The sequence below is a fragment of the Danaus plexippus genome, chromosome Z (assembly GCF_018135715.1).
Source record: "Danaus plexippus chromosome Z, MEX_DaPlex, whole genome shotgun sequence".
NCBI lineage: Eukaryota > Metazoa > Arthropoda > Insecta > Lepidoptera > Nymphalidae > Danaus > Danaus plexippus.
This window is the reverse complement of record NC_083559.1, coordinates 14,660,229-14,687,791: the sequence shown is the minus strand read 5'-3', so window position 1 is coordinate 14,687,791 and position 27,563 is coordinate 14,660,229. Positions and strand designations below refer to the sequence as shown.

Here is a 27,563-nt window from a genome sequence, read left to right as displayed (position 1 = left end):
ATTAATGAAAATGCAAATATAAATATTAAGAACAATAAACGACCGTGGAACGGCAGGTGTATTGCTAGAACCATTTATTATTATATGTCTTATACTGGCTCAGCTATCGCCCTCGTGTTTTTTTGGTAAATAATTTTAATATCCAAATAGCAGGACTCCTAATGTTCAAAATGATACGTAATTGAAGATCAAATTTTTATGACAGACTTTTTCTCGATTATGTAACTGAAATATTTTCAATGACACTTAATTTTGAGCTGGTTGGTCTAAAATGTTCAAATAAATTATTTTCGTGCGAGCGTTTCTAAAGTTACCTGGCGCTAATTATTGAAATCTCGAATATATTTCTACGAATAATTTTATGACGTATCCCAAAAAAACTGAGCAGTGACTGAGTTTAAGATTCAAGATTATGCACACATCTACGTCACGGCCGGCGTGTTCGTTATTGTATAAAAAAGAATTAGAAATGTAAAAACGACGTCCAATGAAGATTCGATCAGGCAGAAGTGAACGGAATATATCTATCTAAGAAACTTAGCAAGCGATGGTCGACGATAATCACAATAGGTTTTAAATTTACTCTTGGGTTTTGTATTATACGTAATGACGTTTGCAAGAAAAACCGGCTGCGCATTGTGACCGATGTTATTCTGCCAATAGCGTGCTGTCTTTGGGACACACCTCCGTGGGATTTATAATTGGAACGCTTGCGCGCGCATTCAGTCGCAGTATCGAGCGCCAGTACGTCAGTGTCGAGTGTTCACTTCAGTGTCAGGCAGTTGTCAGTGGACGACGGCGGCGGGTAAACGCGTGTGAACCGTGTGAATATTTCGCGGAGCTTTTAAAATGGCTCTGCTACGTCGACTGGCTGTGAACGCGCCCCGAGGCGTCCGAGTTTTGTCCACGCCGCCACCGTCTCGTGACGAACTAGATCTAACCTTCAACAGTCCGAGAGATGCTTTCAAGAGCAAGAAAACTAGCGAATTGGTCCGGGCGTACCTCGTATATCAAATATGTTCGATCAACTGGGTTGTCGAGAACAATGCTATGGTGAGTGAATCAATAGCCATGCAGCTGATGTCTTATATAACGTGGCCGACTAACTGCGGTGAGCCGGCTTTTTGTGAACGCTATGAAATTACTATAATTAACTGAGACGTTGGTCCTTGAATTCAATTCGGCAACGGTAACGATTCGAATAACGAGATGTAGTTGTTTAAGATACCAGCACGTGCCTGCAGGCCGACAGCAGTGGGTGTGCTTTATGTAACCTCATGGGTTAGATTGGGTTAGTTTGAAAAGAAAAGCGAAGTTTTGCTTTAGACCGGTTACGTCACAGAACATCCGCAAGTTAATGGGATTTGGTTTCGTTGCGTTGGGAATTTATCGCACCGTCTTTGGGCTATAAATTTAATTGCAATAAGTTGTTTTACAGTAATCGATTCTCTCCGTTTTCCTGAATTATATTAATGAATGAAATAAATGGTTTTCACGAATACCAAGACGCTACGACGCATGCGTCCACTGTTTCATAGGAATTGAACTAGTTGAGGAAAAGGACACTTCATTTAGTTATTCAAATATTAAATTATATAAAGAAATTGATTTTTTTCTTGGCCTGATACATTGTAGCGCATGCGCCGTATTACTTCAGTATAACAGTAGTATATATGCTTCTGTATGTATTACGTAAATTATCCCCATTAAATGGAAGGACTTTCATTCAATGCCACAACAGCGTAGAATGAGTTTAGATAATGGAAGCTAGCGTATGGTAATTAAGTTTAAGAAAACCAGTAAGTCATGAATACGAAATCTTCAAAAAAATCCAAAAGACGACTTATTGTTTAATGATGTTGCTCTAACGGCCGCAAACTATTTGAATATTTATCATAATGTAACATTAGCGATTCATTGTCTCTGTGACACTTTGTGAGACCAACACAATGTGGACGCTATGGGAATATTGGTAGAATTATACACAGAGACAAGATAATGTAAAAATATATTACACATTACGTAATACTCACGTGAAGTATAAGGTACATCACTAACTTTACGAATTACCTGACAATGTACGTTTCTTTAGTTTACTTTTGTTGTCAATGTCAAATAACTAAATTTACTGGTATCTATAATTTTTTTTTCCTTCTAATGGGCTATGATTCACATCTGTAAAATAATTTAAAATATTTTTTTAATTTCGTTTATGCTTAATTAGACGTGCTTGAAGTTTTTTGAACATTAAAAAAAAGAGGTTTTATTATTTTAATTTAGTAAGAAATTCAAATTTTCAGTTACGTCATATTTTTTTTTAAATTGAGGATGTACCAACTGAATAGGTCGTAATAATAAGGATATATTTCATCATTATTATTTTGTAATTGTCATTCCGTTCCGGAAAACCTGTAATGATTTTTTGGTCTTTGAACTTATTTTTTCCTCATATAATGCTGTCTCACCATTAACAGTTTTCCTACAAGCGTGCTATTACGAATGTGGTTACCCCAAAGAATGCAAAAGGAATGATAAATATATAAATTCGTTTATTTGAATATAAGATATTAGCTCGATGATCTATTATAAATAACCTTTTTAATAATTTCCTAAAAATATTTTATCTGCATAGTTTATTACGAGAACCCATGTATTACAACTAAAAAGGTTACATATTTCAGAGTCGCTCGTTATTTTCAACCAGTATTCCTTTTTTTTTGTGGTATCAGTTTTTTTTTCTATTCTAAAGAAGGCGAAGGAAGCCGTATAGTGTTAGCTCCGGTGGCATTTTTATCCGGATTTGTCTAGGTCAACGGACCGCAGCGACTCACATCCACCTCCGGATATACCGAATATACGACCTAAGAAATCTTTAAAAAAAAAAATTCGTTAACAATTTTCTTTTATTGTATTAAATATGAGTGAAAAACATATTAAGTTGATAAAACTATAGCTATATGAACAGGAGATACGAAACAATAATACATATGTGCAAACTATGTATATATAACTATATATGCAGCCACAGATAAAAAAAAGTTTCGAATCAAATATATAAAGAGAAATATCCGGTGCATCAGAGATTCTGTATTCTGTACACGACCGGTTCTAACTTGATATTGAATCGTACGGCTGATATTTATCATTATATTTCATAATATATCGAAAACAAGAATATTTGAAAAGTAAATAGAAATAGTATTTATATATTTTTTGTAATAAAACTATTTAAAAAAAGTTTATATATTAAAAAAGTAAAACACCTCCATATCTAAATATAAATTAAAGATAATCTACAGATTGATCGTATAATTATTATATCACTCATCTTTCATGTTTACATTGCTAATATTAGTATTAGATAACATTGTAATAGATACTTAATTTTTATTAAGTACAGGACAGATAAGTAAATAAAAAATATCGGGATGCACAATTTCGGACCTTTGCTTGAAAATATTTAAAATTAAAAAAAACCAAACCCCTTATCTCTTCATATAAATATATAAATCGTAGTACATTTTGATCTATATTAATAAAATTGTTCTGATAAACGGATACCGCTCTCTGAATTCCTTTCTGCTATAAAGTCTGGTGAAACAAAAGGAAAAACAAATAAAGCAAAGCAACTTAAAATTAATTAAATTTTATTTAAACAATGAATTAATAGTCGCTTGCTATCTTGCTTGACTTTTATTTTATATTAAGACGAAATTTGATACCGTCCAAAATTAAGGGCGTTTGTAGTATCGAGACATACATATCGATTTTTTTACTGAATTAAATCCTCTAATACGATTATATGATATTCAACCAATATATAAGGGAGACAATTTGATCAATTGTCAAACACAGTAATAGTGAAAGCTTAATTTTATGAATAATCTTATATAATTAAGTTATAACCATCGTATTTATAACAAATAATATATTTTTACGACGAACGGAACGTCTCAGAAAGACTGGTATGATTTTTAAAACAAACAATTGTTGATTTCAACCGATTCCAACAGGTTTAAATTATACATGTTCAGTAGTATGTAAATTAAACTGAAAGTCGTGATGTTACAATTCGACCAAATACAGACGATAATTTTTTTAACATATATAAACTTTTTGGTTGGTGTCCACAGAAATTAAAAAAATATATATATGAGATGGGCATAATGAAGTCAGATTTAGGACTGTTTAATCGTTTAACATTATTCGTACTTAAATTTGAGTTAGAGATCTTATTTATTTAGATCGACTTTCGATAGATGTTTAAAAAACGTGTTGGAACGGTATTTGTACAGTGTACTACATGTATATTTTTTTGCTATTTGCTCGTTCATTCACCTGACATACTAACAGATTTAGCGAATAGCCAGCCCCGGGCGGAACGGGGGCCATTTTTAAATTTTAGTCTATTTAAATTTGAGTGTTCCATGTTCATTTAGAAAAAAACAAGGTTTTCTGATGTATTTCAATGTGATTGGGTCAAGCGCCGCCATGGAAATGTTTTAGTCACCAGAGACCTGTTCCTTATTTGTTTAGAGTTATTCGTGATTTTCCATATATATAACTTTAAACGAGTCACAACTCAGATTTGATATAAAATTGTTATATCCAATGAAGAGACATCAAAATTATATCACATAGAACGAATAGATGTATCGGTTTCTTTGTAAAATCTAAGGACGTGTATGGAATATTTTTTGCAAGTACATGCCGGTTTAAATCCAGTACTTCCGTTTTAATGTAAGGAGGGTATGAGTACCGTCAATGAACTTGCCTACCGGTTTACCAAACATTAAAAAATGTCGCGAAGGGTTATTCAGCGGATGACAAAGTAAATTGCACTTTAAGTCAACGCATTTAGATTTATTTCCCAACGCACCGTCCAATTTAACCGCTAGCACAATGTAACAGACATCGTCCGTCTGGCTGGTTTCTTATTGAGGTTCCACTAACACAAGAACTGTTAGAATAATGGTTGCTTGCGAATTTTTTTTTCTTCTCTGCATTATGGTCATTTTAATAATCACCCGGAACGATTGGGAATTACAATTAATGTCAACTTTCTTTATTGTACTGTGACAAACATTTCGAATAATTTCCCAGTCGTTACGGGTGCTAATTGATTAATTTTGTTTTTGTATTATCGATATTTGTACCAGCTTTTAAATTAATTTAGAGCGGGCGAATTTTTTTTTTAAATCTATGTCTGAGTTTGAAATTATGGTTTGCTAAATTATTGCAATTTTTTTTTTATTGTTTCTTAGCCTAATGCCCTTTCTATAATTATTTATTAAATTTTCCAGTTCTATATTTATTTTTGTATAAATAATTGCACGTCAAATATTAGATTGATATTCGACGTGCTTATAATAATATTAGGGAGTTGAATAATTTGTCTGTTTGTTAGTCTGAACGCTCTGATCTCAAGAACTACCGTTTCGGATATACTTTTTTTGTGACGAATAGTCAATTTGAAAATACAATATCACACTACAGTGAATAAATGTGGGCGAAACCGCGGGAGCAGCTAGTGATTAATAAGCGAGCTTAAAGATAAAATGAAGCGATTGTTTAAAAAAAACAGTCAATTCCCGTGTCGGACTGTACTGGTGATGATCCGATTATATTAAGTCGATGTGATGTGTATGTATGTATGATTGTTCCGAGACAGTTCATGAATATATGTTTTTTAATATTCGTTTAATATTTTTTGGCAGTCTGGCACTTTTTTTGGCACTCGTGATATCCATTCTTTTAGAAACAGCTCGGATGCCAAATGTATGTTACGTAAGTGCACGGTGGTCATACTTATCGTCCGCTCGGGATATTTTTAATGTCTACAACATTATTATAAACGAGTAGATCCTGTGTGTATGTTTGTTCGTCCCGAAATCTACTAAGCGCATTTCTATAAGGCTAATCAAAGACTTTATACCAATAGATTTTAATAGCCTCTCTTCTTTATGTTAAAAATGAAAATTTGTTTTTTTAGTCACCTGTGTTTTAATTGTCAATCGTATGAAGACATGTTTCCTTTTGTTATATGTATATATCGTTCATATTATATATAAATAGAAACTGTAAATATATATATTTATATATAAATAGAAATTGTAACGTAGAATATATATATTTAACAACGGTTTTCAGCTTAAGTTATTACAGTGTATGACTAATAATATAAATATTTATATTTATTTTGTGATATTATTTTTTTTTAATTACGACGCCGCATAGCTTTGAACAAATATCTTTTGTAATTAATTAAATTGAACCGAGCCCCCTCGTAATGTGTTGGAAACGTATAGTAAGCTTATCGCGATCGAAAGTGCTCCCGATATAGCCATACACGTAACACTCAAACAATCTTATGTATGTTTTATACCTAACCTAATATATGTCACGTATCGTGGGAATAAATTATCGTATATTATAAGCTCAGATATTTTTTTAATAGAATATTTAATGTTTGGGCTGTATGTTTTTAACCGCTGCATCACTATATATTGAAGTAGATTTTATGCTGTTTAGAAAAAAAAAATAATCTAGGCTGTATCTTTTGAACTGCTGCCTCATCATATATTGGCTTAATAATTTTTATGCTGTGGATATTTTTTAACTGTGCATAAAATTAAATCTGTTTTGTTATATTTCTAAGACCAAAATAATCTCTTATCATCTTTATCTGCGATAAAGATTCTCGTATTAGTTACTACTGAAATACATTCTTCTATGGTAAACATTTGCACTTTGATAACGTTAAAAGAAATTTGTCTTTCCTGACTACCGTATGTCAATGCCTTAATAATATATATATGACACTTAATCACGTAATTGGCGAATGTTCAGATTTTCTATGCATATATCACTGTTAGCATTGAACCGTAATTACGTTTGCAATTCATATATCGAATGCGACTTTTATTGTTCGTTGACAGCTCGTAGTAATGAAATGTAATCCTGAGTTATTAATGTATGTCCAGCTGATGAAACGCCTCCGCCAGCTGGTCGGTCAGAGGCTGTTCGAAGCCATCATGAAGGCCACCTTCTACGGCCAGTTCGTCGCCGGCGAGGACCAGATCAAGATACAACCGACGCTTGACAGGTTCGGATTATGACCTTAGTTTATTAGCGTATAGTATTATGCTAATTTATGCTCAAATGTATGTGTGGATGAAATAAATGAATTTTAATATTACGACGGTTTTAATTCGCCATTTTTTTTTAATCAAACATTTGACAGTTTTCTTGGTGAACTTCATTCGGCTTGTTGCTATGGTTACAGTGTAACTTTTCTTTGGAGTTACAGTTTTTTTTTTATTAATCGTTTTCTTCCAGGCTGCGGTCGTTCGGTGTAAAGCCGATCCTCGATTACTCCGTGGAGGAAGATCTCTCCCAGGAGGAGGCTGAGAAGCGCGAAGTGAGGTAATGAGATAAACTATTACTATAAATATTAAACAATAAACATATATTCCAAATTTAAAAGTCAGGTAGTAATATTGATATAATCTCTAAAAAAAAGTTTGTATATGACATAATAATTTTTAATTGCTTTCGATTGTTGCATTAAAAAAAAATACTAATGACAGCGCATTCAATAGATTTATCGGTTTAATAAGTCGTAATAACATTACGATTGTATTAAGTAGAAAATGTCTTTGAATTGTGACAAATGATTTTTTCAGTTATTTTTTTAGTGACGTCACAGTAAGAGATGGCTATATGAATGTAATGAGATAGACCAGGACAGAGTTGACCTCATTTGAAATTTTCCCATTGTTCTCGTTCTAAAGCAAACCATCAATTATTTGTTATCATTAATAGCACTTATGCACATTGTAATACGGTTGAAATTTACTTGACTTAGCCCGTTGAAGAAAACCGTTTGATTTTTACAACGGAACGTTCGAGATTTATCGTCATTCGCTCTCTCGTTGGTTCTAATTCTATTTTCAAAAATTTACTTTGCTATTCCCGTCGTATTTTCCCACCATTTTTTGTTTTATTCGAATTTTTCCTTTGATTAAATCTTATTTATAAAGTAAATAGGTTATTTTCTTTAAAATAAAGGAATTATTACAGAAGCTGCGTTACAAGTACCCGGTTGTTGAAAAGAACAAGGGACTTGCAGAATCTGGTCTTTGCTGGGTTTTATTTTTTCGTTACTTTTTAGTCTTTTTTTTTTTTCCTTAACCCGTAATACTTTAGATGCGATGTCATAGATTAAATAGTTCATAGTAGTGTAATTGAAGTATTTTTTTAATCTAGGATCCAGTTGATATAACTTGCGTATTTTTATATACTTTGATTTAATTAGTGAATTTGTTTATTAATTATTTCATAGTATCGTAATATCAACACCGACCTTGGAGTAGACATAGGCTTGGTTGTCTTGCGGTTAATAAGTTAGAAAGAGAAAAAGATGTCGCGACCCACTTTCAATTGAATTGTAACGATATGTTACATCAATGATATGATAATGATATATCATTGTATCGATTTTGTATACCTGAACATCAGTATGAATTTTTCAACGAATTGAATGTTATCCCTATCCCTAACGCGAAATCGTAGTAGCGGTAAATTTTCTCTTATGACAGAAAATTTAAGTAAAAAACATGATGTATTTATTTATCTTTAAAATTCTAAATTGATATAATCCATACGTATTATAAACAACAACGGATTTGTAAAATTTGATAAATAAATAGTAAGGTTCATCATTGGCAATTATAAAAAATAATCAAGACAGATGTTAGACTAGTTTAGTGACCGTTGATAGTCGCCATCTTGAATATTATTTGTAATTAAATATTACAAAAAAATATATATATATATCGATTAACATTTCGATACTAAACACGACGCTAAACTGTTAGTGATAATTAATTTTATATTTATATAGAAAATTATTATAATTTTTTTGTATTTTTAAATAAAAAGAATTTAAACCAATTTATGACGACCAGCGCTTCGATATCGACGTGCGGCGACACGCAGGAGGAGGGTCAACTGAAGCAGTACCACGTGGAGCAGAGATTCGCTGATCGCCGGTACAAGGTCACCAGTGCTAGAACGTACTTCTACCTGAACGAGGCCTCATGCGAGAAGAACATGGAAGCGTTTATGAACAGCATCGACACCGTCGCCAGTTAGTAGCCACAGATTATAAATATATTTTTTAATCTGTGTCAATAATGTAATTTTTTTTTTGCGGTACTGTCCTGAGACATTGTTTTGTAACAGATTAAGTACTATTCGCCCTGTCGTAGATGTTATTAACAGAAGAAATACGAAATAAGAAAGAGTTTTGAATGTTTTTTATAGATTCTTGTTTATAATGAAACGCATTGAGCTTATACATTTATTTTTAGTTCCGGTTGTAATGCCCATGTTACCATAGCATGATTTTCCTCAGAGGCAAAACGTTACGAAACTTTTGTATCTATTTTCGTCGCTTATCTTAGTTTTAAATTTGTTCGCTGATAAAGATTTCCTCTCAAATGTCAATGTTAGTGAGTGTGCCAAAAAATAACAAAAAAAAAAAAAATTACAGAAATAACCAAGAGCACTGGACTTATGGCCGTGAAACTAACAGCCCTTGGCAGACCACAGTTACTTGTAAGTATATATATAGATTATATGTATATAATTGTATATTTAACTTTAACAAGAAAAATACACAGAAAATTCTTCCAAAAATGATACTTCATTCTAATTCCTTATAATAATGATTTACAAGACATACACGAACCTGTCCTCAATAGCCTTTAAAATACTAAACACTGTAATAACATGTGAAAGACAATGTGTATATTAATCTAGAAAGCAGTTCATGATCATACCATAGTTAAATACATTATGTATTGAAGTAAAATTATTTCTTTACTGAGCAGCTTATTAAGGTCTAATTAAATGGCTCAAAATTTGACATCTCATAAGTTTTTGCCACCTTTGTTATCTATGAACTACAAATTACAAGCCAGAAATCATTTTGCACCATAAAAAATTAATGTCCTATTAAATTGCAAAAAATTTGCTACTATCAAAAGGGTATGGCGATTATAACCGGAAATTGTTTGATACTATATAAAATTCATCTCTAATGTGGTCCAAAAAAATTGCTTTATGAAAGTGAAAGGAATCTTCATTAAACGTGACTTTCCACTCACAGCTCCAACTGTCCGAGGTGATAATGCGCGCCCGTAGCTATATGCAGCAGATAGCTGGCGGTACTGGGAACGTACTCGCCCATCATAAGACCATCGAAGACCTGCAGAGATACTTAGGGGATTACAGCGCTCGGCCCGAAGTACAGGACTTTATGAACAAAGTCACCTCCGACACGGAAGGGTGAGTATGACGGGATCTATTTAAATTGGTCGTCCATACAGAATATGAGATGGAGAACATTTTTTAAGATACCCACCGGCTTTCCAATTGATGTTGGACCGTGGATAGTTGAAATGTTTCAATGTTGGAAGTTCAATTTATATTGGGTTTAACAAAAAGGTTCCTCTCAAACTATGAACGTCGTACAGATTACTAACTACCCTCCATTTAATTCGTACAAATTTTTGGGATACCTTGTGACAGTGTCTATCAAAGTTATAATACATATGATTTTACAAAAACGATTTTTGTATATTTTTATTGTATGTTAGATAGCGCTTATCAGTGTTCGATGAATCGAGATAATCACTGAAGTTATCAAAAATAAAGTCGTGAGTGTAGACATGTCTGGAAAATTTCGCTTTGTTTGCAATCGCACATATCTAGAAATAAGCATAAATACAAATAAGCTACTATTGACGTTTGCGTCTTTACGTCTTTGATGAAAAAAAAAATGTATATATATATATATATATATATATATAAATTATTAAATCGTTTAATTCTTATAGTAATGTAGCAAACGATATAAATTCTTTAAAAAAAAAATTCTCTAACGCGAAATTTCTTTCTCGGTCTATAAATATTTTGTAATTAGTTTTCGATTCAACCGTGTGATTATTTGTTAGTTTGCGTGTTTGTTTTTAAAATACGCTGCTACGTTATTCGCGTGGCTGTGGACGGTGAAGGTTTCATAAGGTTATGTTAAAACTGTATTGTAATTAGCATTTTTTTTGGACGTTCCTGTTCGTTAAGAATCTAAAACGGGCGGTTAAAATCGTATGCGGTTCAGATAGCTCTTTTGGTCTGAACACCTTAATTTTAGTAGCATTACGTGGGTACTTAGAGATTTGTATGTTATTCTTCCGCTGGATTCTAGATAAGATAAGATTCTAGAAGATTCTAGATAAAGGATTAAAAGATACGATTCTAGAGGAAAGATTAAAAGCTCAAGTGACGTCCGTTAATCAAGATATTTTTTGAGGATTTTTGATTAATATAGGAAGTATCTTATATTGGCTAGTTGTGTTCAGTGCGTGAAAGTAATTGACAATAATATGATTATATTTCGTTTGTTTGGACAGACAATTATTGATCAAAAAGGTTATTAATCTTCTATACGTATATATATATATATGTGTGTGTGTAATATATAGTAAAACTAATATATTTCTTCTAGTATCGTCCATCTTTTCCCGTGGTCGAACATTCTGGATAAGGATATGGGTTTGTCAGATTCATTCCGCGTCCCTGATCCGAAGACCGGTCAGATGCGCCGCCTCATCTCCCAGATATCGCCCAAGGAGGAGGAAATGTTCAGGAACATGCTGCGGCGTCTCAACAATATAATACAGGTGGCCAACGAGCATGACGTCAGGATTATGATAGACGCCGAACAGACATACTTCCAGCCGGCCATCTCGAGGATCTGTCTCGAAATGATGAGGAGGTACAACAAGGTATGTTCAGCCAGTGACAAATGTTAAGAAAAAAAAAATTACATTTTTGAATTTAGAAAATTCCTCTACCTACCAGCCAGTAAGAAATATTATGATAGATAAAAAGTAACAGATGATTTATTATTAGAAAATTACTTTATTATATACTGGATTTAATTTGAGATAATTTCAACACTCAAAACATTAAGTTTGAGAAAACAATATTTCTATAGTCTAACACTCGGAAAAAAAAAAAAAAATATAAAAAAAAAAAATGTTTAGAATTAATCATATAACAGCTTTAATATTCGTAGTCTTTTTTAATTACGACCAGTTTTGTTACTTTTTTTGATATTCGAGACAGTTTTGTTCCTTAGAAACGATAACGGGATATCCGTTTTTATGTCGTTTCTTATTAACTGTGACAGGAACATAATTTGAATATATAAAATTTAAAGGTCGATATTATTATTGTTTTCAGAACAAATTCCTCGTATTCAATACATACCAGACCTATCTGAAGAACACGTACAACGAGATAGTGACTGATCTCGAACAGGCTCAGCGTCAGAACTTCTACTGGGGTGCCAAGCTGGTCCGGGGGGCCTACATAGAGCAGGTAACCAAAAACGACTGGAGATATAAATATTATACATGGAAAAAAAATTTCATAGTGCATGGATATTCGTTACTCTTTTGTCACTTCATATTGGCTTATTAAACCTCAGAATAAAACACGGGCTGTAATTCATCCCTGATTTCTGTTTAGTTCTAGCGCAAAAATCATATTAACGTTTGTATTGTGTATGAAGTCACGTGACAGTATAGATGTCGCTGGCTGTCGGTTAGCGTGTATATTATTCTAACACACTCTGTTAGCTCAATAGCTTACTCCACTCTGACGAGGTGCAGGCAAAAACTAGTCTATACAATACACAAGTGTAAGACCTAAAGTCCCTGCGACTGTACACTGTATTATGTGTTGTTAAAATTACCGTTGGAATTAATTTAATTAATAATTCTCGATCAATAAGCATTGCTATATTGAAAATTGCTTCACCATACACTATTGAAATGTATCGAAGATATTTAATAAAGGGTATGAGGAAATGTATGGGATCTAATAATAATTAGTTGGTTCTACTAAATCCAAGATTTCTTCATCAACACCTAAGTTAATGACATTGTGTTCATCCCAGGAGCGTGCCCGTTCAGCCGCTATGGGCTACGAGGATCCCACGTGTGAGAGCGTCGACGCTACGACAGCATCATTCCACCGCTGTCTCAAGGAAATACTCAGCCGGGTTAAGGTCAGTTTATATTGGTTTGGCAGATTTGAAATGGTCCATAGCTTTGAAGATTTGGTAGATTTGGAAGGGTCCACAGCTTTGAAGATTTGGCAGATACGAAAGGGTCCATTGCTTTGAAAATATGCAGATTTGAGGTTCAATGGGTTGATAATTTGGTGGATCAGAAGCTGGCAAAAATTTGAAGGTGTAACTTATTTAAAAAGTTCCATAGTATAGAAAATTTACCAGATTTTAAAACAAAGTTTACCTAAATACATTTAAAATCAATTCTACCTCTCCCTCTCTGTCTCAGACAGATAGTATTATTGTAATGTTTCTCTTAATAATGAGGGTAGTTACATAACACACGAAGATGTCAAATGAATAGCCATCTCCATCCCAACAATGTTTGGTATGTGTGTAAAAAGTCAAACAATTAATGTATGTGTACTTGAAAATAAAATTCTCCCTAACTTTATTAATCTATAAAATCTGTTTTAAAAGCATAGTTTTGTACCAAATAGAGAATATACTAAATAAAGAACAATCTCATTGTAAGCACAATTCTATCATGGCATTTCTCTTCATAAGAGTAACATCATTATAATTTTACATTTCCTTATTAATAATTTAATTATGTTTCAGAACGAGCAAAACGATCGTCTCGGTATAATGGTGGCTTCTCACAATGAGGACACCGTCCGTTATGCCATCCAGTTAATGAAGGAACACGGCATCGGGCCGGGGGATAAGGTGGTGTGCTTCGGGCAACTGCTGGGGATGTGTGATCACATCACATTCCCATTGGGTGAGTTGAATATTGTTATATATATAATAGATATAAAAATCTTCAAGAAGTTAATTCAGTGAAATATGTGTATTGAAATATGTGTATTGAAATGACTATTTACCAGACATTAGAAGGCCGAAGGTATGGGAAAGGCATATCAGATTTATACAGGATAAATTAAACTTATATATATTTCCAGGTCAAGCTGGTTATTCGGCTTATAAGTATGTTCCTTACGGTCCTGTGCTGGAAGTGCTGCCATACTTGTCCCGTCGAGCAAATGAGAACAGAGGCTTCCTCCAGAAGATAAAGAAGGAGAAGGGTCTGCTTCTCAAAGAGATATTCCGTAGAATGTTCAGCGGACAGCTGTTCTACAAACCGTCTGGGAACTATACACCGGTTTAAGGTTCAGTCCCGATGCTATTTAAATATTTTTTTGTCTTTGTTATTAAGCTACCGTTTCCTGTTTGAAAAATGTGAAATAATATATAATGATGTTGATTTTGAAGTTGAAACGGTGGTTTAAGTTCTGTATATATTTGTATCTGGATGATAGTTTGGGCGAAGCTTGTAGACATTGATATAATAACGTCCTCACAGTATTGATTTATGATATTCGCGATGTATTTATTACACTAGTCGTAATGTATGTGTTTTTTTTTTTTTTTTATTAAACGTTCATTTTGTATGAATTATTTAAATGCGACCGTTCTTAATATTTTTTTTTTATACATTACATATATATTGGACATTATTTTTTCAGTATATATTATATTATTATCTGTGTCTTTGAGTAACATCTTTATAAATGTTTTGTCGTGTCCATCGGTTTAACTCTGTATTATACAACATATTTGCATGTTTTTAAATGAAGAATAATTTTGAAAAATAAATTATCAATAATATGACCTTGCATACAAGGAGGCAAACATCTCAGGAATGTTATCTCAGTAGAGAGCCTAAAGTAATATGGAATGTCAAACTATGGTTAGTTGTTGAAATTAACCTTAAGTGTTGTCCGTCGAATAAATAAATAAAAAAAGAAAATGTGCAATATTTAATATGATATAGTGCAATTAATATGTATAAAACAGAATAATAATAATATTGTTCTTATGATATGTTTACACATAGTTAATAATGTTTCATGTTGTTCCTGTGCTTTGTCAAATCGTCTGTTGGTGTTTGATCTTACGTCTTATATAAATGGGTCTTGTAGGTAAATTTACAATCAGACAAAACAATATATATTAAACAAATACAGCTCAGTTAGTGATTCATTTGATGTTGAAAATTTTTCATTTATGCTCAATAGTTAGTTTGAATGAAAAAAAAATTTATCGAGTGTTTTGATTAAGTTCCTACTTAAATAATATAGCAAAGTAACAAGTGACTGTCATTTTACCTTGTATGCTTGGTAGATAAGCTTAGCCTTATGCTGCGATTCCGTTTGAGCTGTGCGAGGTATAATTTAATAGGTTTATATAAAAGAGAAATTAAATTATTCCTATTGCGTTTCAAATAAGCCTCGCTAGATCACGTAGTCGGAAGGGCGGTCTTAATGTTTTTTTGCAAACTATTTTATTTTTTCTCTTTGTGTTATTTTTTAAGCGAATTACTTCATCTGCGCTAATAATAATTGTGATGCTAATTTAGATAATTTTACGAATAGACATTTTAATAAAGACAACGTTTTCAATTTTTTTTTGTTTTTTTTTTTTATTGCTATTCTTTCTATCATTTCTCCTTTATCGTACACAGACAATAAAATATTTAAGTATTTTATACATAATCCTCACGGCGGAGTAATATATACAGATTTTAACACCACTATTTATTAAGTATTGTTAAAGAAATAGTATTGATTAGTGTAGAATCGCTTGAAATTAGTTGTCATATGTGAGAATTTAATATGAAGTTTTGAAACGTCAAAATCTGTCAAAGGAATTTGGCGGCAAAAGAAGTTTAAATGTCAGCGATATATTTGATATCGCTTCAGATTTGAGTGCATATAATAATAATTGGTAGTGAGACAATAATGTGTGTTGACAGACAACATTAGTGAGTTATAATTGTTCTTAATAGAATTTCGCGCCTTTTCTCTAGGTTAGGTTATCTTGCTTTATAGTTGTAGGTTTTTTTTAATGTTATTCAAATAAGTGATGTCTGTTGTTTGACGGTTGATGGTTTCTTACGGTTTTTTTGATGAATTTTTTAAATCGGTGATGTTGTTTATTACGAAATTTATTTATTTATTATGTTCGATGACGTTTTAGTGATTTCTATTCCGTTTTTACGAATGTGTTACAAATTGTATAGTTTTTAATATGTATCAAGTATATGAATTTTACGTTTTTGTTAGATACATAGAATGATTGATATTATATTTTATACCAGTGATAGAAAAGGTAACATGAAATGTAAAAGCACTTAGGGCTTAATAAAGTGATGTGTTAATGTTGACAGATGGTTTTATTTATCATTTCTAATATAAATTTGACTACAAAACATAAAGATCTAAGATATGACAAAACATATTATGAAAGTGAGATTATTCGAACGAATATTACCTATCTAGTGAAGGTTACGTTGATTATTACGATACTAAGTTAATGTATAATGTTGCCACATATATTATATTATACTACTGTCATTAAATTCCGTACATAATACAGTAGACGAGTATATTATATGTTAGATATTGAATTAAAAGCGTCACATCGTTGAAGCCTTCTCATTTTATTTCGATTAAATTTAGAACAATTGAAAATAACTGTATTTTTATAATTTTTTTTTACTATGCCACATATTCTATGACGGAATGACGTGAATATTAAGTCAGATTAAAACAGTTTCTTGAAGTGTTTAATAGCAAAATTATCTGTAATTTAATCTGTTTTGTATGAAGTAACAAAGTAACATAATAATGTCTTATTAGAGAGTCACTTTAAATAACTACATGTGAAACAAAAAATAATTGTTCATTATTCATAATTATATAAGTAATGGAACATGACAGTCATTGCAATAATGTTGCCAGTTACAATGTATTAAGTAATTATTATATATATTTTAATCCAGTTTTTTAATTTTTTTTTTTTGTTGTCATGATTAAAAGAAAAGGCAAAATTTAAAAATAAGCTTTTCCACTGCTCCAGAACTAGCTTATCGTTAATTGTCATATAAGAATGTAATTGGCGAGCGTAAAATATTTAATCGAGTAATCATATATTAAAAATGGTATTTTGGAAAACAGCTGATGCCCTTACACTGCTAGGCTGAATTAACCAAACATAACTAATAAGTTATAACCATCGCAAAGAAACTGACTTTCTAATGAAAAAAACGCATCAAAATCGGGTAGTCCCCTTGAGATATTTGGTACCACAAGACAGATAGGTACATATTTACATCAAACGTATTACGGCCCCGTTTGCGTCGGGGATTGGAAATGATATTAGTAGACTAGCGAGTAATAGAGTTAATATATGAGGCTCCCTTTTTTTTCAGATCAGATACGAAACTATGTGTTGGTCACAAGGGAAGCTTAAAAAGTGCTTTGTTCATTAGTACCTATTTACATTTTCTTTGAGAAACTAAAATTCGTAATAAAGTGAATTAAAGTGCTTAAGATTTCCGCAAGATGGCGTTGTCGACAAATATTTTCGTGTCAAGATATTTCTCGAAATTCCTTTAACTAGTTTGTTTTTTTGTAATTAAAAGTATAGAAAAAGAACCTTACGCTATACTACGTTTATCGGATAGCTTATAAGTATGAAACTAAAGGATTGTCACTCTATACGGGGCGTGTTAACGTAACGTAGTTAATTGAATGGGAAACTTGAACCGTTTCTTATATAGTCGGACTACGCGAACCTGTACTAAACATACGGAACCAAAAAGGATTCAAGAGCGTTTAATATTTATATTTTTTATATATTTTAATTCCTCTATGTTATTCATAATGTAAATTTATTTCAATGCGACGTATAAATTGTTTGTATGTAAACTATTTTCAATCATTTCTTAACTTTTTCCCATTGAATTAATTGTGTTTATTTAGTTTTTGTGAATATCTTAACTATACATAACGCTGCGTTTAATAAAAATGGGCGTAATTATAAAAATGCTTGTTTTAAAAACCTTGCATATGACAATAGTCGTATATTTATTAGTTATAGTCTAAGAGCTTACGTTGTCAAAATATAAATTTCCATTCATGTGTAAGTTGATGTGACGTATGTAGATCTATGAATGAAAACATGGAAAATGCCAGTATTCAGCTGGAAAGCGGCTAAACATTAAAGATCCAGAGGTACCAGGGGGAAAACAAATTTTTGAACACTATAAACCCAAATTAGGATCATTACCTACATTTACAAGACGTTCACTTTTTTTTGGAGAAAGATGACGTCATATATCGATGTGTATAAATGAGTGTAAATTAACTCCAATTTAATGATACAAACCCGCAGCAAACGGTCCACTAAGATCAAGAGTGTATCAAAACAAACGCTTCAATGACAGATGTTATCGCTTGCAATACCTATAAACAATAATTATTTATGTTTAAAGATTGATTCAATATAACAAGGTTCATGCATATTATTTTATACGCGTTTCTGTAGAAAACCAGTATTTATTTATAGAATTTGACATAAACTCCCTTTTTCACGAACTTTACTTTACTCCGACAGTCAAACAAGACGAGCGTCCTTTAAAATGTGTTTTTATTAATGCTACGAATAAAACGTTTTTTGTTTTATAAATGATAATATTTAATTATCTATATTACAATTTAATTCTACGTGTTTAGATACACGAGTATAGTTCTTTGACGACGTCAATGTACAAAAATCACCAGTCATTGTTTACGAAGCCAATATCTTATATGTTCTTATTAAATTTATGCTATGAAAGATCGCCTGAGTATTAAACATACACGTGGAGGCACCTACCTATTGATTTGTTTTGCAAAAATACATATGTTTAGTTGCAATCACCTCTACTTTCTAATACGCGATACTTTTTATTAAATCACTAATGTTTACTTGGATTGTAGTTCTACATTATTTTTTTTATATCAACGGAAATTTTTAATATCTACTCATGTACTGTGGCTGTATGTTTATGCCGCAACAGTTGCACAAAGTGTCGTGTTAAAGAATTTGTTTCATTTAAATCACAATAAACTGTCTGTCTTTATTTAAAATTGTTCATGTTTAAAAAAATTTATGGCTCCTCAGTCATTTGCGACTTAATGTACGTAGGGAGGGGAGAGACGTCCAAAATGATCCCCCTAAGGGAGAATGATAACACTGCCCAAAGTATAACAGTAACAGTAAATTCGTAAAAAGCCTTTGATACGTCATTTTAGTGGTCATATATTGTCTTCCCAGTGTTTCCGGTAAGTTTGATATTTCCGGTTTTATTAAGGGATTTCCGAAACTTTACTAAAGGATAATTTTGTACACCAGATTGGGTAAAATGATCCTTGGGGTATCCTACATACAAATTTTGTGCTGTGTTCTTAATCGTTTTAAATAATGAGTCGCTTAGTGCGAGGATAAAAATAAAATTGATAAGTATGTTTATTCCAAGTTATCATAGTTATTACATATGGAGCGTAAACAGTATTCACTATATGGCATTAAGTAATGGTATTAAATGTGAAACGTTTAAAAGTGAGCATTGTAACTCAGAGATTTGGCCTTGTACGACAGAACCATTCCTTGGCAAAAATGAGCCAAATATCTAGGCGTCACCCTGGATAGATATTTCACTTTCAACCCCCACATTCAGATAGTCAGAAATAGGGCAGCCTACATCTTAGGTCGCCTGTACCCCCTGATCTGCAGAAAAAGTAAATTGTCCCTTAGGAATAAGAACACACTTTACAAGACCTGCATAGTTCCTGTCATGTCGTACGCAAGCGCGCGCTTCGCTCACGCCCGTCCCTCAGCCATCAACAAACTGCAAGTGCTACAAAATAGATAGAGCTTTCAACCTCCACGAGGGCTATTTTTGAATGATTATCTCTTAGATGAAGTTCTATAGATCATGTACTTCAGGGCGGATAAACCAGAAGCTAAAAGTTGGATATTATAAACCACCTTTGATATGTTAAAAATGTTCTGCTTATTTTAGAGGCATTAAAATACATAAAAGCTTTTGTATCCTTGCGAAGTGAAACAAACACGTCCAGTCAAAAAGTTGTTAAGATCGATCAATGTCAATGTGACAACTAAATCAATGTCAATGTGACAACTAAAAAAATTATGAAATTAAATAAAAACATACGCATTAATTGCCTTTTAAAGATTTTTCTGTCATGCTTGATCTACCTCTATCAAAAAATATCTTAATATTTGTTTAAAACACCTGTTACTCTGCTGGAATGCAATATACTAAACCTAGTTAAATACCGCAACTAAGAATCTACGTTTCAAATAAAAAATCCATCGAAATAGGTCGATCCCTCTAAGAGCTATGATGCCATAGACAGATATACAACACACATACACACAAACACACAAACACTCGCACGCATGCACACACGCAAACATATAACGACCATCTCTTGAGTTGTCTGTTTTAAAGAGGGATTAAAAGATTTAAATGAAAGAAATGTTTCAGTACAACTACAGAAGCCTTCCCTCAAGATATGTATCTTGAAACTACTTACTTTACTTCCTAAGTTTTAATTAAAACCTGGAAAATTTTCGTATGCAGTTCGACGAAGCACACTTGTGGTACAACTGTTTGTATTAGTTGAGGCACAATATTTTGTTTTCAATCATCGACAGGTAAATAACTCAACGTTTTGTGATTAAAAAATTTTTCAATCCTTTATTTCCTCAAAGGTTTTTTTACATCATTTGTACATAGATCTCTTAAATAATTTGAATAAATTTATCATTACAAATAAACATTCATTATTAAATACAAGTAAGTCATTTTACGCATCGACAGGTAAATAACTCAACGTTTTGTGATTGAAAAATTTTTCAATCCTTTATTTCCTCAAAGGTTTTTTTACATCATTTGTACATAGATCTCTTAAATAATTTGAATAAATTTATCATTACAAATAAACATTCATTATTAAATACAAGTAAGTCATTTTAGTCGTCCGGCGTATTTAAGGGAAGAAAAAAATCACAACATTAAGTACATTGAGAAGTGACATATATCCACCGATATTCAGTCATGTATAATTAATTAGTTATGCAATAGATTTTTTTTTTAACAAACATTTTTTAAGTCTATATATGTATCCTATTTCCTAACAGACATTCATTTATATATATATATATATATAAGTTTTTATTTTTTTATTATACATTCGTTACTAAACGGTCACCGAGTTGAATAAATAAAATATATATATTCTTTACCCAATAAATCTTCATTAAAATGTTACATCAAATTGACATTCACTATGCGGATGGGTAAATAGATTCAATAAACTAACATTATATATAACAATTATTTAATATAAACATTTAGTATATCATGTAAGTGTATGTTAAATTCTTCAGAAAGAGTACATCTACATATAAAATAAAACACATATATCATGAACATCAGGAGAGACTTATGCAATTCTTAGTTCACAGCTCGACAGACAGTCCCACGTAGGTGGGGGAGTAAATAGATATTACTTATCAGATTTAACTGATTACATGGCAGGCGACAATGGTCCTGTGTGGAACATTGGCCGCCGCCTGTCGCCGCTAGGAACGATGACGTTCTGAGCGTCGAACTCGCAGTTCCAATGTGCCGTGCGATGCCAGGGCCGATGCTAAGGATAGAGCCAAAACGGCGAGCTGTGTTTTGACGCAGAGGAATGTCCTCGCCGCACAGGCCAGCGCCAGACCTGTGTGACGAGCTGCCAGAGTCGCTGACCAAGGACCGCGCCACCCGCCACCGCCCACACAGATACCCGCCTGATAGAAAGTACAATTTTATACATACTTGACAGTCAATAAACGTAAAGCTAAAATGCAATAATAAAAGTAAAAGAGGATTTCTATTAAGCTAAATTTATAAAATACCTGTAAGACGTCCCAAAGCGCGGCACAGGCGCCCCAAGCTGCCGCGGCGACTGCTGGTAGAGCTAAGTCACTTCTAGCTGCTCGCCAGCGAAGCATGGCGAGAAGCAGCGAAGCGTGTGCTGCTGCCCCGCCGGCGGTTAGGGCTCCTCGTCGGCCTCGTGCCGCAGCCATACTGAGTGTAGCTGCCGCCAGAGCCTGTAGGGCTCCAGCCCCGACAAGTGCACGGAATGCACTGGACCAACCTCCCACACAGACTCCGTACCACTTTATTGAATTGAACACAGAGTTAATAAAGCTATTCCAAACAAGGAACCTCAATCCGAAAATATTTTGAATTAACAAAAATGTTACAGCATTCGTATCGAACGTTAAACTAATGGTGGGTTAGTATTTCCTGGTGCATGTATTAATTTAATAATTAAAAATAATATTTCATAGCAATGCAGTCATCGCAGTCTCCTAGGATAAAATTCTTTGTCATCCTTTGATGTATGCCATAACAGCGAGAAAAGAAACAATAATAATCATTATTATTGTAATGGGACTTTTGTTTTTGACGTAGTTTAAACAAGGCTAGGTTCAGTATCTATTGAGTATCATTCTTGACATATTGTTAAATATGAAACGATATTATATTTTTTACATCTTAGGATTTCACAACCGAAGGATTTTTTTTTAGATATTTGTTTAAATATAGAATTTATTATGCATATCTTTAAAACTGTAGTATAGATATGGTTTCTTGGAATAGCCATGCTAGCCATAAATTCTGTTACTAAAGGCATGTTTAATGTAATACAATAAAAAAACTACCTTCATCTTTATTAAAGTCTCAGGAAAAAGTTAAAAATATTCTATTCGAAGTAGACATCTTAAGCTTTTATATGTTTTTGATTTTTTTGGCCACGAATCTATTTCTAAGGGAAGGATCGCCACTGCTTGCTCCAAAGACTTTTCAACGTCACCGTGTCGTTTAGAGCAGGCCGTATCCTCTAAAGTTTGCCATAATTTGTAGTCTACAGGGTTGAGGTCTGGGCTAGATGGCCAGATTTTAGCTCTTATAAAGCCCGGAATGTGGGTTTCAATCCAGGCTTGGGTAGTTCTCGCTTTGTTACCTGCTGAAAAGTTCACGGTATATTTTTAAAAAGTATTTTTCTATGAGGTTTCACGTGATCCAGGACTGCATTTGAAACATTCGTCTGAATTTGATTTTGTGATGACTTGATAAGATACGCCCCAACAAAATATCAATGATGCATGATGGTAGTTGATGGTCACATTGTAGTTTTATAATTACTTGAGCAGCTTCTTTGGAAATGTGAGCGTACATTTTATCATTTTGTTTATTGTAGTGTTCTTCGATTATGAGAATTTTTTCATCGGTGAAGTTGATATTTCTGTCTGTATCTTGTGAGCTGCACATCGTCGATAAATATCGAGCGTCAAGTCTATTTTTATAATAAGCGACAGACACCTAGCGGCAATCTTCATTTCTCACGTTTAGATTTTTTACTGCCTTAGATTTCGACAAATTCTGGCTTTAACGGCATTAAAGGCCTTTATAGTTTTAACAGCACGACGCGTCCCCGATCTTATCTGGTATTAGACAAACGAAGTGACAACAAATGACAAACGATGGTGGATACCAAGCTCTTAAAGTATCTGGGATATGATCGAAGGCTGCATACCCACTTTGTCTAAGGCGATCACTGCAATACTATTTTCTTTAGCAGACTATACCGTATTGTAATTTGATAATGAATACGAAGAATATATAAAATAGAGCAAAATCAAAAGCTGTTTAGAACATAATACACTGGTCACAGTTCAAATTAATTAAAGGTTGAAAAAGAAAGGAAAGTTTCATGTAACAGTATTTATGGCCAAACTATGTAGTTATTTGTGTAGTTTTATGGAGAATTTTGTTATTAAGTCTGTTTCTTTAAAAAACATTCAATTCTTTTTCTGTCCGTAACTATACTGTATTATACATAGATTTTAGAAAAGTATAATTTCCATATACATATATATACCTTAATATAAGAAGTATAAATAAATCCCTGTTGAAGACCGATGAATAGACCCATCGGGGTGCCAAGTAACGTCCGAGGGTCCCTGAGCACGGACCGTGCATCAGGTGGTGGGGCCGGTGTGGAGGCAGCTCCATAGAGGCCTAGCAATGAGGCCAATAAAGCAAGAATAGCCCACAGTCCGACTAGCACTCTGCGGCCCACAGAGTTGAGTGACGAACCTAAGAGGAACTGCATACCAGGACAGCCAGCAGAACCACAAGTGGTTTCCTGGAATTATCTCTTTGGTTATTCCTCACTGTCATTATATTTACGGCAAGTGATAGAGGCAATGTAATAGATACCTCGTAGTCCTCATCCGAATAGTATTCTTCCGCTGAAGGAAAAGATTGTAAGGTCATGTTTGGGTCGGTATTATTTAGTTGCATTTCTTGTGAGTGAGTTTCAGGCCAAATTACAAGTGCTCCTCCTAGCATCAGAGATCCACAAACTAATCCTAAATCCTGTGCGGCCCTGAGAGCTCTTAATGCCCTCCGCAGGGCAATCTTTCTTTTAATTTCATCGCCGGCAGTTTGTGCTAACGATGTCGCAGATGCCGACAGAGCTAGCGACATCGGAGAAAGTGAGAACCCACAAATGGCGTAAAGAGGAAGCAGTATCGCTAACGGAGTTGCAATCGTGTGAGCAATGAGTAGTATACAAATAAGAATATGTGCCACGGTGACAACTATACGTGTTCCCGTCTTTTGGAGGATGAGAGGTGAGAATGGAGCGACAATCGCGGCTACCATGTGCATAATTGCCAAAGGCACAGAACCTGCCTCTGCGCCAGCGAATGCTGTGAAAGGCAGAAGAGCTGTTGAACAGAGGCCACTGGCTATGCATAGTAGCGTGAATCGTCTGATGAGTGGTTTTGGAAGTTTTGGGGGCTGTCTTGTTATAAGCCGACGGATTGACGCCGCTCCTACTGATGAAGCGGCGGAATCCCGTCGACCCCGGGGCAGAGTGGCAGGGAGTTTGACCGGTGTTCTTGTCTTCCTCCAAAGCCATTCTTTCCTGTGTATCGTATTTGCAGGTAGCTGAAACGTGTAATATATTAGTATCGAGGAAAGTCGTGTGACACAGTATGTCCTATGATTATCTACCTGTTGTATCACAGTCCGATGACGATGAGGATCGGATACGGTCCTCGCGGCGTTTCGGATGCTGTGCGGCCGCGAAAGCTCCGTCAGATCAGGTAGGCTGCCCATACGACCATCTAGCTGATACTTCTTGATTATTTATAACTAGAAGAAAAAAATCATTGAGAATATTTAAGAACACAAAAATGTTTGGAAGGCAAGACTTTTTTCAAGCCAAATCGTTTTCTTAATAATGTTAAAACAGTAAGGACAGGTTAGTTTCAATGACGAAAACTGCGTCGAATCTCAAATAATATCAAAACAACTGTTTACGTTAAGTCGCAGCGCACCTTCGCAACTCAACAGACAACAACAACAAATCAATAGACTGTAGATATTGATATACATTGCATAGAGGTATACATTTTGTTTACCACAATAAACAGATATCCGATGTTATTGGTACACGGGAACCCGAGTTGCATTACCGGCTCAATACTATAAGCAAATCTTGCGCTATACCAAAACACAGGATAATGTATGTATGTACATGTTGAAAACGAAAAAAATTTTACTCTATCAAAGTTTGTCTTAATACCTTTTTATTTATAATAATAATGTATTTCTTTATAGCAAAATTCTTACATGCTTGTAGTTTCAACTCTTACACACGGGTGTGATCGTTAATTCACATTATATATCTATTTTTTATTGGCATGTTAATTACAGCCGCATTTTAGTAAATGCATTGCTAAATAAGGAGTGTCAATTTTGGAAAAAAATATGTCATATATTTAACATGACTTATGTAACATAAATACATTCGCCCATATAATGCAAATAGTAGGACGCACTTATATATGTGTATATACATATAGTGGAATGTTCAAGTAATATAGGTATTATTAACAGAAATATGGGAGAGAGCCCGAGAGACCTCCGGCATGTTCTGTTTAAACAGAGGAAAATTCCCTTTATGATATTATTAATATAATCAAGGCACAATGAAAAAGGATGGCAACGAAGTCCCATTAGTTTTATAGTTAGCGAAAATATAGAACTAACTGTTACGGCTTTTCTCTCCTCTCGGAATTCTTTTGGACATGCAAATTAGACAAAAAAATTTTTTTTGTCTAATTTTCGTAAACTATTTAATTAAAATTAATTTTATTAAAGTTTGATAATAAATGTTCCGTACATTCGCATCCGGCAGATTATAAGATTACACAAAAACCAATTACAGGAAAGAAGACACAAAAATGAATATGTACAAAAAAAATATTTAATATTATATCCTTGTACAAAAATAGCATTTAAATTATAATTAAATGCATCCACAACAAAAGATAGACGCGGTGTTTAAAGACAATGCATTTTCCAGGTTGATTTTGATCTGGCGTCGGGGATGCATCTCTGTGTTCGCGTACAGTGATAACAAACGGAAGGCAACCGATCGATACAAGGTCAAACTCCAAGGATGTGCAAATCGTTTCAAGGATCAAATCGATAATGTTATAGAAAACATTCGCATATTATATATCAATTTATACACACGCAGTCCGCCTCCAGTGCAATATGGAAGATATGTTTTTTTTTTTTTTTTTTTTTTTTTTAATAAATAGCTACAACAGCCAAACATGTTTTGAATTTTATATTCAATGAGAACATTTAAAAGCAAAAAATTATAGCCGTGTTTCGTGCAAACAGTTTTAAAGGTATGACTTAAATATATATATATATATTTATCTACATATATAAATATATGTATATAAATCCAACGCAATAGCATTAAAAACAGGATACATCGTGTGTTCGGTTTAGAAACACATTAAAAACATTGTGATACACCCAAGGTCGTATATATATTGATATTATAGATTATTATTCAACAATAGATTACCTGTCAATCAAGCACGGGAAATGTTCTGGAATATTTGCTTGCCACCAGAACGTATAAACTTGTATAGATACAATGATAAACAATTAGGGTTAGACTAAGACACGTCTATGCTTCAAATATAATATTTATAACAAACATGTACATTAAAACACTCCTCGCAAATTTTACACGGGCATCGACGCTCGAGCCCCTGATGCTTGTGAAAATACTGGGTTCTGAGAGTGAAATTAGACGTACGGGGACCATGAGCTAACAATTACGAAGGATGCTTGCATTTTGTGAATATATATCTATATATGTTTTAAAAAAATGTATTGAAAAATTGTACCAATTGCGAATGTTGTTTAAGTTAAATTATAATGTTTAATCGCTGGTTATCTGTGACTTTTGTTGGTAAGTTAAAAACTGCAACTTCGCTATATTATTTTTTTAAGTAACGCATCGTATGGAGACATTTTTTTTCTGTATTTTTAGCAGTAAAATAGCATATGTATATAGGAGTGCTCCTTTCGTTTCTTCTAATAGAGATTACCACCAAGTCTATA

General features: G+C 33.2%; 2 protein-coding genes and 1 long non-coding RNA gene across 4 annotated transcripts; 2 read left to right on the top strand and 1 right to left on the bottom strand.

Annotated features, from left to right (window-relative positions):
• The first annotated feature begins 725 nt into the window (after positions 1-725).
• On the top strand, positions 726-15,613 carry LOC116777433 (proline dehydrogenase 1, mitochondrial). Its single transcript, XM_032670972.2, has 11 exons — positions 726-1,053; positions 6,984-7,105; positions 7,339-7,425; positions 8,970-9,151; positions 9,557-9,621; positions 10,175-10,353; positions 11,573-11,852; positions 12,313-12,450; positions 13,031-13,141; positions 13,766-13,928; positions 14,110-15,613. Exons 1-11 carry the CDS (start codon positions 850-852, stop codon positions 14,313-14,315), a joined length of 1,737 nt encoding a protein of 578 aa, XP_032526863.1. The 5' UTR covers positions 726-849; the 3' UTR covers positions 14,316-15,613.
• A 2,999-nt stretch (positions 15,614-18,612) lies between these two features.
• LOC133319970 (uncharacterized) lies at positions 18,613-21,934 on the top strand. Of its 2 annotated transcripts, XR_009753435.1 has the most exons (3): positions 18,613-19,317; positions 20,547-20,716; positions 21,603-21,934. It is a non-coding gene; the product is annotated as an uncharacterized LOC133319970 (long non-coding RNA). The 2 variants fall into 2 exon arrangements; XR_009753434.1 differs by having other exon boundaries at positions 18,613-20,716.
• On the bottom strand, positions 20,732-27,232 carry LOC116777417 (uncharacterized). The gene is made up of 6 exons (XM_032670951.2): positions 27,019-27,232; positions 25,143-25,283; positions 24,342-25,076; positions 24,001-24,267; positions 21,968-22,231; positions 20,732-21,859 (listed from the first exon to the last, which is right to left on the bottom strand). The coding sequence occupies exons 2-6, from the start codon at positions 25,245-25,247 to the stop codon at positions 21,647-21,649; spliced, it is 1,584 nt and encodes a 527-aa protein (XP_032526842.2). The 5' UTR covers positions 25,248-25,283; positions 27,019-27,232; the 3' UTR covers positions 20,732-21,646.
• Between the last annotated feature and the right edge of the window lie 331 nt (positions 27,233-27,563).

Bases quoted from the DNA above. Each gene is read 5' to 3' on its own strand.
- LOC116777433 (XM_032670972.2), top strand. From the start codon at position 850: ATGGCTCTGCTACGTCGACTGGCTGTGAACGCGCCCCGAGGCGTCCGA. The intron at 7,106-7,338 runs GTTCGGATTATG...GTTTTCTTCCAG, and splicing joins ATACAACCGACGCTTGACAG to GCTGCGGTCGTTCGGTGTAA. The intron at 12,451-13,030 runs GTAACCAAAAAC...TGTTCATCCCAG, and splicing joins GGGGGGCCTACATAGAGCAG to GAGCGTGCCCGTTCAGCCGC.
- LOC116777417 (XM_032670951.2), bottom strand. From the start codon at position 25,247: ATGGGCAGCCTACCTGATCTGACGGAGCTTTCGCGGCCGCACAGCATC. The intron at 24,268-24,341 runs GTATCTATTACA...AGATAATTCCAG, and splicing joins ATTCGGATGAGGACTACGAG to GAAACCACTTGTGGTTCTGC. The intron at 21,860-21,967 runs GTATTTTATAAA...ACTTTCTATCAG, and splicing joins CGCTTTGGGACGTCTTACAG to GCGGGTATCTGTGTGGGCGG.